Below are 13,009 nucleotides of genomic sequence, written 5' to 3'. Positions count from 1 at the left end.
ACCTGCTCCCTTTATTCATCTACCTGGGCAGCGTATGCATTTTGCCAGAACCTCTCTGGACCCGGGTCTACAACCTGTTCTTCCTAATGTTGTGGGGGAACAGGTTGAACCTAATTAGGAGAGATGTCACATATCGCACGAGGAGACTAGGGGGGTTATCTATGGTCAACCCCGTGGTGTTTCTCGTAAACACCTTTGTTAAGATCAATATAGGCAACCTCTGGCAAGAGAGGGCTCCTCCGTGGGTATTCTCCTGTTGGGGATGGCTTCGGCCTTTCTTCCAGGAATGGGAGACAGGAGGGCGAGTGAAGGATCTTCGCACGCCGCACGGGCATCTTCCGGCTTACGCTACCGTGGTTCTGAAGATGATACGTCGGTGGGGTCTGGGGATGTGGGAGATCAGAACTCTGTCGAGGAAACTCCTCGATAAGAGGGTTCTGTTGACCCATTTCCAGAAGCCCCTGGCGCTCAAGGACTGCCCAAGTCGGGACCTGGAGGGAGGGTTACGTTTATTGAATTCTGACAGGATCCCCTTGAAGTTTTGGGACTTGACTTGGCGCTGTTTCCACGGGAGACTGTATGTAAGGGGCAACTTGAAGAGCAGGCCACTGGTGGATAGGGGTTGCCCCCGCCAGGAGTGCAGCAACGTACTAGAAAGCATGGAGCATTTCCTGCTTCAGTGTCCCTTTAATACAGAGGTGTACAAACGGGTGGGAGCCTCCATTGGTTGGCCCAGGTTGGCACGCCTCTCGTATGCGGAATGGGTCTATGGGGCATTCGGGGACCTTGGTCGCAGGGACCGGTGCACTTTATTCTTAGTCAGCCTAGTGGTTAGGTTTCACATTTGGAACGCACGGTGTCTAGTTTCGACGGAAGAGAAAATCCTCCCCATGGATGAGGTGAATAGAAACATCCTGGGTGACCTGGTGAAGGTGCGCTCTCTGGATTATGAGAGGTTGGGCACGACTAAGGCCTCTCTCCTATGGAGAGGGTTTGTATTTCGTTAGGGACAGTCTTCTTATTGTTAGGGTCTTTGTAGGGACAGAATAGGGAGAGGTAGGGACAGTTTTCTCTGAGGGTAAGTTTTAGGGAAGGAGTAGGGACATTGTAGGGACAGATTAACTATAGGGATAGTGTTTCTCTATTTGGTCGGTGCCCGGCTTATCATATCCAGTCCTGGTGGAGGGCTGTGTGTGACACTAGTAGAGTTTTTGTTTTTCGGTCAAAGATAAAGTATGTACGGCTGCAGGTAACTGAACCTTAGGCTTTCGGGTACTAATATGTAGTGTTGGTTTGTAGTTGTGTAATATAAGAGATGTTATATGTTATGTTATGTTATGTTTTGTTTTGTATATAGGGCTAGGAGTTATAGATAGGTTGGGTGGGGGTTTATTGGGGGGGGGGGGGGGGATTTATGCCTCAGCCGTAGCTTGACACGTCCCGGACAATGAACACTGGGCACGGACTGTTGGTGCGGGCGTGGCCCTCAGGCTGCGGCGGGCAGGGTGTGTATGCGGTGCAGCTCGGCTCGTCCTGGACATAGACATTGAGCACGGACTTGGGATGCAGGCGTGGCTCCCGTGGCTGCACCGTAGGGGGTTGTTTGGGGGGTGTGGTGGTTTGGTCTGGATATAGGGTTAGTTTAGAATTATGTAAGGTTTTATTCTTTAGGTGGTGGGCATTAAAAAGGAAAAAAAAAATAAAAATAAAAAAAATAAAAAAATAAAAAAAATTGCAAAAAAAAAAAAAAAAAGGTATTGGGTGCTTCTTATTGCTATTACTTTTGTTATGGTTGTTTGCATTAGTGTTATTATATAATTGCTTCGGTTATTAGTCGTTTTCTTTCTTCTTTTTTGGGATTTCAGGCTGGATCCTGTGAGCTAGGGATGTTTTCTCACGTGTGTATATCGTTATATGTAGTATGTAGTGTATATGTATTGGTGAGGATGAGTGAGTGTACCGTATATACCGGCGTATAAGGCGACGGGGCGTATAAGACGACCCCCCAACTGTCACCTTATACGCCGGTATTCAGTGGAGAAAAAAAAAAAAATTTTATTACTCACCTCCCCCGGCGTCCTCTCGCGCTCCGGCAGGATGTCGCTCGCTCCGGCAGGCTGTCGCTCGCTCCTCGTCCCCGCCGCAGCATAGCTTTCTGAATGTGGGGCTTGAAATCCCCGCTTCCAGAAAGCTAATACACACGCCGGCAGCCATGACAGCATTGAATGGCTGTGATTGGCTAAAGCACACGTGGCTTCAGCCAATCACACTATTCAATGACATCATTGAATGGGTGTGATTGCTAACACGTGCGCCTTCAGCCAATCACAGCCATTCAATGATGTCATTGAATAGTGTGATTGGCTGAAGCCACGTGTGCTTTAGCCAATCACAGCCATTCAATGCTGTCATGGCTGCCGGCGTGTGTATTAGCTTTCTGGAAGCGGGGATTTCAAGCCCCGCATTCAGAAAGCTATGCTGCGGCGGGGACGAGGAGCGAGCGACAGCCTGCCGGAGCGAGCGACATCCTGCCGGAGCGCGACAGGACGCCGGGGGAGGTGAGTAATAAAATTTTTTTTTTTTACACTTTTTTTTTTTTGTATTACCGGCGCATAAGACGACCCCCGACTGCAGAGCAGATTTTTCGGGGTTCAAAAGTCGTCTTATACGCCGGTATATACGGTTTTGGAGTGCAGGTTGGTGTAGTGTGCTGTGTGTATTGTTTGGACCAGATGGACCTTTTTCTTTTGTCCTGCAGTAAGGCAAAGTACGGATAACACAAGTGATAATTTGTTTTGGTTTTATGTTTATGTCTTTTATGCCAAGTGAGCGATATTTATGTTCTGTTTATTGTTATGTTTTTCACTTTTATAATAAAAAGATCTACAGGATGTAACTCAGGAGCAGTACAGGATAAGTAATGTATGTACACAGTGACTCCACCAGCAGACTAGTGAGTGCAGCTCTGGAGTATAATACAGGATGTAACTCCGGAGCAGTACAGGATAAGTAATGTATGTACACTGTGACTCCACCAGCAGAATAGTGAGTGCAGCTCTGGAGTATAATACAGGATGTAACTCAGGATCAGTACAGGATAAGTAATGTATGTACACAGTGACTCCACCAGCAGAATAGTGAGTGCAGCTCTGGAGTATAATACAGGATGTAACTCAGGAGCAGTACAGGATAAGTAATGTATGTACACAGTGACTCCACCAGCAGACTAGTGAGTGCAGCTCTGGAGTATAATACAGGATGTAACTCAGGAGCAGTACAGGATAAGTAATGTATGTACACAGTGATTCCACCACCAGCAGAATAGTGAGTGCAGCTCTGGGGTATAATACAGGATGTAACTCAGGAGCAGTACAGGATAAGTAATGTATGTACACAGTGACTCCACCAGCAGAATAGTGAGTGCAGCTCTGGTGTATAATACAGGATGTAACTCAGGGTCAGTACAGGATAAGTAATGTATGTACACTGTGACTCCACCAGCAGAATAGTGAGTGCAGCTCTGGAGTATAATACAGGATGCCACTCAGGGTCAGTACAGGATAAGTAATGTATGTACACAGTGACTCCACCAGCAGAATAGTGAGTGCAGCTCTGCAGTATAATACAGGATGTAACTCAGGAGCAGTACAGGATAAGTAATGTATGTACACAGTGACTCCACCAGCAGACTAGTGAGTGCAGCTCTGGAGTATAATACAGGAGGTAACTCAGGATCAGTACACAGGATACGTAATGTATGTACACAGTGACTCCACCAGCAGAATAGTAAGTGCAGCTCTGGAGTATAATACAGGATGTAACTCAGGATCAGTACAGGATAAGTAATGTATGTACACAGTGACTCCTCCAGCAGAATAGTGAGCGCTGCTCTGGAATTAATAGATAGGTTGTACCTGAGGATCAGCACTGTATAAGTAAAGCAAAATATTTACAAAGTGACTCAACTGCTTATATGTTCTGTCTGCAGGTTTGGATGCCCAACTCCATCCATGGTACATTGTGCAAGATACAAGGGAGGAGCAGAAATGTACATAACCAGCCACCTCCTCCTCCTCCTCCTGACGCCATATCATGGCTACTGCATGTACCGGGATATCTGACAGCTCCTCTTAGCCGCATGCCTTCCTCTCACTGCGGAGGAAGATGTTGACAAGCACACAATGTATAATGTCGGTGGTCGGGACTTACCTCGAAGTAGTCGGGGAGCCAGTGTATGTCGGTGATGACCTCCCGGTGGCCGTGCTCTATGGAGGACACGGCGCAGAACCTCACCATCGGCAGCTCTGTGGACTGCTTGGGCTCCAGTGCAGTCTGTAATATACCAGGAGGATGATCAGTAGAGATCGCAGAGCGAGCGGATCGATGCGCACTACACGTAGATCAGGTGAAGGAGTCCACATAATTACACACCCCATTATTAGGGCTCATTCACACACATGTATGCGGTTCAGTGTGTGAAATACGCAGCGTTGGCATTACTGCAGTAGCGGGTGTCTTTACTGCATGTTTTGTTGTTCTTGCGGGGCTTTTTGCGTGCTCACTGCATTTTCACACGCTCCCATAGACTTTAAAGGGGGTTTTCCCAGCGCAAATACTGTAAATGACTGATTCTCAGGATAGGTCAGCAATAGCTGATTGGCTGGATTCCCAAGTGGAGAACCCCGGCCAATCAGCTGAGTGGGTGCATATTGCAGGGCTGCTAGCCACAGGGATCAGAGCGGAAGCAGCTGCTCCGACCCCTGCCTAGTGGCCGGTGCTTGTAATAGCAAGCGCAGCTCCCACTGATTTCAATGAGACCCCAGCCTGCAGTTACAAGCCTCAGCCACTACACAGCGGTCAGAGCAGTTGCTTTCACTCGTGTGCAGCGGCGCTGACAGCATGCGCCCACTCAATTCATTGGCCGGCGTCCCGAGCGGCGGACCACGGACAGTCAACTATTGATGTACTTGTCCCTGCAAAATCCCGTAATTTCGCTCCATACATGATACGCATGTCTGAATACCCCAATGCAGTGTTTATGCTGTCCGTATTGCATGTGTAATATGGACATTAATATGCCCGTGTGAATGAGCCCCTAAGCTCGCCGAGCAGCGGTCACGCGTGACGTCAACCTGGCATATTTTATAACTGTTGCCCTTTGTAGGTTTTGCAATCTGGCGACTTAAATGAATAGAAGTCTTGAACAAGTTCTATATATACTCATGGAAGCACTGCCCCCTGCTGGCCACTGGGACATCATACACAAGAGCTGCACTACAAAGGCAGAACTTTCGGCTTCCCTCCAGGCCGGATGGTCTTGGCCTGTATTGCCCCGCGGCCATCATCCAGCAGCTTCTGCTTTGGCTAGGGGGCCACGTTGGTCCAAGAAGGGGCAGTAGTATCTCACGTGCTGCCGTGTATCCCTAGCTCAGGTCAGTATAATAGAACCAGCCCAACAGGGCTAAACCTGCCCGATCCCGTCCATACCCCACAGAGGGCATGACCTACCTTCGAGGCCGTGGTCTTGGTCACCCCGGTTTTGGCAGATAGCAGTTCGTAGTAAGCGGAGATGTCCCACAGCACAACCTGAGGGGAAACAGGGATGATATGGATGGAGCTATGATACATGTATCTCATCTGCCGAAGACAAACAAGGGTCCTACAAGGTGCCCCAAGCAGATACGGACGACTTTAGATGACTGTCCAAAGAAACATCATACAGCTGCAAGAAAAAGTATGTGAACCCTTTGGAATTCCCTGGATTTGTGCAATGGTTACATTATAACAATGCAGTCTGATTGTATCCAAGCCCCAATTGTAGGAAATGTAACTAACACCACGCAGATAGCTGAACCTTTCCTGTATTTTATCAAAATCTTCCACAGTGCAAGGAGAAAAAGTAAGTGAACCCCCTGAATTAAATAACCTGCCTATCCCCCTCTAGCTACAGAAAGCTTCATTAAATGTTTCTTGTAGTTGCAAATAAGATTTACATGATGTTGAGGAACAATTAAGGACCCTTCCTCACTGCAAGTGCATTTCAGTTCATCAGTATTTCTGGAATGCCTTGCAGACACCCCATTCATCAGGTCATGCCACAGCAAGGTCAGTCTTCTTTTTCCACCATTCGTTAGTTGTTTATTTGTGTGCTTTTTGTTGTACTGCACATAGCTCTCTCGCTGCGGTTGGTAATCCCTCACTTATTGGCACCAGTAAACCAACATTACTCACTTCCCTCTGTCTCCTGAACAGCCCCCCATGATGAGATCGCAAGGTGCCATTTGGTCACCAAAGCAGTCTGGGGCCTTGTGGAGGCCCATAGGCCTGCCTTGGATTTCTGCCTATTAAGTTGTGCCTATGGCAGGGCTTAATAGAGGCTTTATAAATGTACAATACACTGCAGAACCGAAGTATTGCAGTATATTCAACATGTGAGGAGACGATAGCTTGTTCAAGTGCCCCACAGAGCCTTAGGAAATAAGACTAGTAAAGGTTTTTTAATCATTGGTAAACTCAGCAAGGTTAAAGGTTTAACCCCTCCCTCTCTGCAGTTGTCGCATAAAAATAAAACTAAATAGAAAAATAAAGTTTGGTATTGTCGCTTCCGTAAAAGTCTAGTTTATTAAAGTATCCCATTATTTGTCCGCTTTGGTGAACGCAGTCAGAAAAGATATACACAGTGCAAGAATTGGGCTTTTTTGTTCACCCTCTGTTCAAGAAAAAAAAGTTCTCATGTACAACAAAATGATAAAAGTGGATCCCAGTAAAAACTACAAGTCGTCCCGCAATAAACAAGCCCTCACACGGCTCAGAGGACGGAAAAGTCCAGTTATGGTGGCCAGAAGATGGCGACAAAAAATAATTAAAACAACTTTTTTGTTTTTTTTTAGGAAGTACAGAATAAAAAAAAAATTCTATAAACGCGGCGCCGCCTTAACGGTACCGACACGGAATAAAGGGGTCATTTTACTGTCTGGTGAATGCTGCAAAGACACACTTCCCCCCCAAAATGGTGAAATTGCAATTTTTTTCCATTTCGTCCCACTTAGAAATGTTTTGACCGGATAGCATAGCGCAGTCGGCTTACAGTATTCTTCTAGCAGAAGCATCGATGCCATAGCGCTTAGGAAATCTGAGTTATGCTGTAGATGGGAGGTAATCCGGTCCATCAGTTAGGGGGAGTCTTAGATTATGGAGAGGTGAACTTTACCTTAATGGGTTCTTCCAGGGTTAGAAAAACATGGCCGCTTTCTTGCAAACACAGCGCCACCCTTGTCCGTGGGTTGTGTCTGGTATTGCAGCTCAGCTCCCATTTACTTCAAAGCAGCCATGTTTATCTAATCCTGGACAACCTGGTTAACAATGCTGTGTATGTAATGACGTCGTTCTCGGTACCTGGCCGTTAATACATCCTCCAGCGATGATATTGGGGTCACTTGGGCAGAACTGGAAGCAGTAAATGTCATCTGGGCATTCGAGCATCAGCTGGAACAAAGAAGATAGAAAGGAGCGGATGGGATGAGGAGATCACAGCAGAGATTGGCAGACCTAGAGATGATGGCGGACCTGCGGACGGATCGGGTCATTCAGATTCCAGATGAGGATCAGCGACGGCTCCAGGATGAGTTTAGAAGAAAGGTTCACCCGATCCTCCAGCGACAGCCGTTCTGTGAGCGAAACCGCAACTAACCCTGGTGGGACAACAACGGGGAGATCAAGGAAGACCGAAGAGGATCAAGGAGATTCCCTAGTGGTTGACAAACGGCATCGGCCAAATCATCAGTGCACTCCCACTAGCCACAACACTAAAACCACTGGCCCAATATTCTGTACACCCCTCTCCGGCTTTCACAAGACCTCTGAAGTGTCCCGTTCCCTCAAGCGTTAGCCTTTAGGCCTCTTTCACACGGGCGACAGCAATATTGCCGCAAGAGAAAATCGCCACGGCGCTCAAGAACCAATCACAGCCAGCGCTTCCGGTGAAACCGGCCTTAAAGTGACCCTTCGGTTTTGGGACAGAATCAATTCCCAGGACAGGGGGTGTATTACCTGCACTTGTTCTGCTCTACCACCCCTCCATCAGCCAGTTCTAGGCCCTGGCACATTAGCCTGCGTAGGGCGCTGGTGTGAATGGGTACGTGTCTATACAATGTTAGGTAGGCGGGGCATGTAACATCCCCATGAAGCCACACCCACCCTGGGGCGATCTCTTCCTCAGGTAAGTGATGCATCCGGCCGACCACATGATGTAACACGTGAGACCAGGCCGCCTTCTTCCATTGCTCTATGGTCCAGTTCGGATACTCACTTGCCCCTTGTAAGCACTTTCAATGGTGGACAGGGGTCACATGGGCACTCTGCCCAGTCAGCAGCTATGCCTGCCCATATACAGCGAGCTGCGATGTCCTGTGTGATCAGTGTTATTCATCTCAGCTTTCAGTGATATTAACAATATGGCTGATTGGTGTTTGTCCATGGGTCCCAATGAGGGACCAACCAACATTGGCTAAATGGGTTATTTGGTGTGGTCCCACCTGGTGATCTATGAGCACATTTGAACCCAACGCAATGCATGGAGCATAGAAAAGACGATTCCCCATCCAGGAACATGGCATTACTGCCTAAATGGACTAAACATACACGACCCCTTTCAGAATGCCTCGCTCTCAGCGCCCCCTGGCAATCCAGTGATCTTGCCAGAGCCGCGGCCAGCTACACATCCCTGCTGTAGGCAATATATGGTATTACAGGACGGCCACTCATTGTGCTGTAATACCGGGATGGCAGAACGGAAGGGACTCTCCATTCTTGGATCTAGAGCGGGGTACTTAGCGGGGCACCCCATTCTATGGCCCAATGAACACAGCATGCCACCTTGGCACCTGATAAGCAGGACATTTCAGCAGTTACCATGAAGCGCCGGGTGCCAGCTAACGCAGCTGATAGATTTCTCTTTGCCGTACTGGTGATCTGTAAAAGACTGATATTCTTTAAGGTGCGAGTCAGCTTTGCCCCCAAACGTGCGCTCCTGTTCACACAACGCTTGCCAGTCGTCCACAAAGGGGTTCACAATATCGTTCTGCTGAAGTGCCAATCCCAGTCTGTGGAGAAGAACCAGAAGGAATCATTAGTGGTGAACATCGCTATTCTATGTAGGTAAGTCTATAGCAACGGTCCAACCTGTGATTCTCCACCTGCTGTAAAACTACAACTCCCAGCATGCCCTGAAAGCCTTTAGAATGCTGGACGTTGTAGTTTGGCCATCAGGGCATTCTGGGAGTTGTAGTTTTACAACAGCTAGAGCCCCGCAGGTAGCAGACGGACCGTCGACAGCATTGCTCTGCATGTAATAACTTGGCCTCTAGTTTATTGCAAACTCTGAAAACCACGAAGCTCCGGGCTCGTTCACATCAGCGCTTTGCTTTCTGTATTTAATGTTTTTTTTTGTTTTTTTTTAGGAAACTGAAAACAAAACCGAATTAAAATCAGAACCGAACTGAAACCAGTTGTGATGCCCCTCTAACAGAAAGCAAAACCGCTGAAGTGAACGAGCCCTTAAAGGGATTTATCCCCCCCCACATACACACAATCCTCTAACTCACCATGTGCTGGAGTGACATTTCGGTGCCCCGGGGACGTCCGGTATACAAGGTGACACGAGCTTTAATGTACAAGACCTCGACTGATAGCAATCACCAACCGATGCAAGCACAGACTGGCTGGAGGACGTACGCAGCGGCGGGGGAGCATTAAAGGGTCTTCTCACTTTTTACTGTTGATGACGTCATCAATAGCAGATTACAGGGGTCTTCCACTCGGGATCCCTGCCAATCAGCTGATCGTCTGGCCCGCTGTCAGAGCGGCGGGGTCAGACGTCCACATTGCTGGTCGGAGCATGAAATGTAAGGGTGATAGACTGCCTGCTCTGACCACCGATGTGGACATCCGCTCCCCCCTCTACTGACAGCGGGCATCCTGAGCGGTGAAGCCCGGCTGATCTGCTATGGATGACCTATCCTGAGGATACATCATACATACTAAAAAGTGAGAAAAACCTTTTAATACTTCATTTTCTATTATTTATCCCCCCCCCCCCAATGTTCTTATAATTGGACAACTCCTTTTCCCTTAAGGGCCTCTTACACAGACCGACTCTCTGCCCGCGGGACGGGCACTGATGCACACTCTAGTATGTCAATTGGCACTTGCACTACCCCTTACATGTGGCAGAGGATCGCCAGTGTGGGGGGCAGACAATCGTTAGTGCCGTCGCTCCTCCCCATACAGATTGCATTTGTGCACCCCCATAAGAGATCCGATCAGCTGCCGAACCTCCGTTTGTTCATTGGTCATCTGATTGTGCGCCTATTCACACGGGCCAACGATCGGGCAAATGAATGTATGATTCTTCATCACAATCATCGGCCCACGTAAAAAGAGCCTTAAAGGGGGATTCCCAAGATAGATGATAAAGCTGAGTGCTGGGGTTTCCCCACTGATCCCAAGAACGAGGCTGTCCTTTCCCCCTTTGACTGCCCCCCCCCCCCCCCCCATAGTGAGGATGACACGGAATGACGCGACCTTTGCACACGCATGTTACTGCTGCTCCATTCATCTTCAACGGGACGGCCGGAGCTAGGGGAGTATCTGTATTCGGCTATTTCTGCCATGAAATGAATGGAGCGGGCAGCTGTGCGTGTGCGAGCGCCGCTCCATTCATTCCGGCGTCACTACAGGTGGGTGCGGTGAACCCGCAGTGATGAGAAGAGGGGACGCGGGACCCCAATGATCAGACTTTTATCGCCTATCCTACGGACCTCCATCTTGGCACCGCGCCTTTAACTGTAGCAGGAAATATAAGGATACAATGAATCTTGTGCTTTTACCTTAAAGTCACAGAGTTCAGAAACTCCTTGAGACTCTTGGAGGACAGATACTCCTGCTTCTGCTCCGCGGTGAACTCCCTCGGTGTGTACTGAGTGCAGGCGTTACGGGGGTAAGTCCTATATGAAATGAAGACAGAGCGAGTGAGAATTAGGAGGAAGGAGAATGTCAGACCCTTATAGCTGACTGCACCAAGACGGCACCACGTCTCTTCTGGCCCACTGTCACAGCGGGCAGGGGATGTCGGAGAGTGACGTCACGAGCCGTGCCCACCACCTCCATTCACTTATACTGAGCCCACACTTAGATTACCACTCTACATGTCTACTGCAGGGATTGTGCAGATGATTGAAAGGACTGGATAGTCGCGGTAACATGACTGCGCCCCCTAGGGGTTATGACTTTGTTTCATTTCTCTCTAAATAGGTTAAAAGCAATCCAAGCAGATTATGTCAGCCGGAGTTTTGGCTTTCTGCTATAGAGCACCAAATGTCCTGCATAGAAACAGATGTTAAAAGATGACATTCTGTCTGTCTGCAGTCGGCACTAGGGGGAGCTCACTGCATCCTGTATACACACTGAATGGCCATTTCATTAGAGACCCTCATCTAGAAGCGCGTTGGGCTCCTTCAGACCCAAAGCAATCTGTTGTGGTGTAGATTTCACAAGGTGATAAAATCGTTCTGCAGGAATACCGGCCCCTGCGGACAGGAAGCTTCTTGTAGTTGCTGCAGATTAGATGGAGGTGCTGACGTGATCTGACCGGCTGACAGGAAGGGGGTCAGCGATTCATGCTGCTTGTGCCAAATTCTGACCTCCCATCAGCAACAGAGATCTGGATCCATCTGACCAGGGGATGTTTTCCTGCTGCTCAGTGATACAAGTTTTGCGCTCTTTTGCCCGCTGGAGTCTCCTCTTTCTGTTTCTCTTAGATACAATGGCGCTGGAACTAGTCGTCTGCTGTTATACCATCCGTGCGGAGGAACGGCGAGTTGTGCGTTCAGACATGTTAGTTGGAGCTCCAGCGTTGTATTCAGCTGACTGTGCAGCCTGTCGGTCGGGTGATTCCTGACATCCTCCTTCGACCCCTTTCAGGGATGAGTTGTTTCCGTCCACAGGATCCCCTTTCACTAGATGTTTTCCTTGATCGCGCCATTCTCTGTATGCTCTCCACACCGTTACATGAGAAACCCCCCGCAGTTGGCGGTGAGACCCCGGCTAGTCTAGCACTGATGACCGGCCTCGTTGGAAGTCGCTCCGATCGCTGGATTTTCCCATCTAATGTGGATTCACACTGAAACTGATCCGCGGAAAACTTGTCATGTGACTTTATGCTGCCCCCCGGGGTCACAGGGAGAATTACCATACAGGGAAATGCCAATAGTGAGAGGGCTGGGGGCTATAATGAAGGGGTGAGGTCTTGAACAAAGTGTCAGGTCATTGTGCACGGACCTCAATAATAGCCCAATACGCAGTGAGCGCCGCCTAGATTACAGGAAGCGGCTGTAATACGATGGAAGTGCGCCCCTCTATATCCCCTCCAGCTGCTCATACTGGACGCCCGCCTACCACTTGGTCTGCGTGCTCCGCTCCTGTAATAACGGCACCACCTGTACCCCCGCGTCTCGCTCTTTAGGTTTAAGGTTGAAGCGCTTGTCCTGGTAAGGAGCGCACTCCATGTAGCCGTCCTTCACGTTGGATGCGTTGTAATCACTGAATGTGACCTGGGAGCCGAACTCTCCGCGCCGTCGGGAAATCAGGAACTTGATCTGGAAAACATGAACCAAATAATATCCATGACGCTTGCTTTATAGGAGTCAACGGCACTTTCTAAGGCGAATTCACAGTGATGATGTCACCCCAGCCACATGTACCCTATTTTCTCAAAAATAAGACCTACCCCCAAAATAAGACCTAACATGATTTTTCAGGATTTTTGAGGATGCAGAATGATTTTATAGGCTTTTTGAGAATGCTTAAAATATAAGCCCTGCTCCAAAATTAAGCCCTAGTTACAGTTAATAAAAAAGGCCATTTAAATAGTGTCCAGACAGCTATACATGTACAAAAGGGAAATCTTTTGGAGCAAAAATTAATATAAGACACTGTCATATTTTTGAGGAAA

General features: G+C 48.5%; 1 protein-coding gene across 2 annotated transcripts in view; it reads right to left on the bottom strand.

Moving 5' to 3' along the window:
- DNAI3 (dynein axonemal intermediate chain 3) overlaps positions 1 to 13,009 on the bottom strand; it is a 68,778-nt gene that overhangs the window by 32,258 nt on the left and 23,511 nt on the right. For both annotated transcript variants that reach the window (XM_066597875.1, XM_066597876.1), the window contains exons 7-13: positions 12,454 to 12,653; positions 10,887 to 11,003; positions 8,911 to 9,101; positions 7,567 to 7,691; positions 7,396 to 7,485; positions 5,509 to 5,586; positions 4,210 to 4,332 (exon numbers count right to left, since the gene is read on the bottom strand). In XM_066597875.1, the coding sequence (XP_066453972.1) occupies positions 4,210 to 4,332; positions 5,509 to 5,586; positions 7,396 to 7,485; positions 7,567 to 7,691; positions 8,911 to 9,101; positions 10,887 to 11,003; positions 12,454 to 12,653 (924 nt within the window). The remainder of the gene's footprint in view (positions 1 to 4,209; positions 4,333 to 5,508; positions 5,587 to 7,395; positions 7,486 to 7,566; positions 7,692 to 8,910; positions 9,102 to 10,886; positions 11,004 to 12,453; positions 12,654 to 13,009) is intronic.

This window comes from Eleutherodactylus coqui, chromosome 3 (assembly GCF_035609145.1).
Source record: "Eleutherodactylus coqui strain aEleCoq1 chromosome 3, aEleCoq1.hap1, whole genome shotgun sequence".
Classification (NCBI taxonomy): domain Eukaryota; kingdom Metazoa; phylum Chordata; class Amphibia; order Anura; family Eleutherodactylidae; genus Eleutherodactylus; species Eleutherodactylus coqui.
Note: the sequence above shows the minus strand (reverse complement) of the source record. Positions and strands in the feature narration are given on the sequence as shown.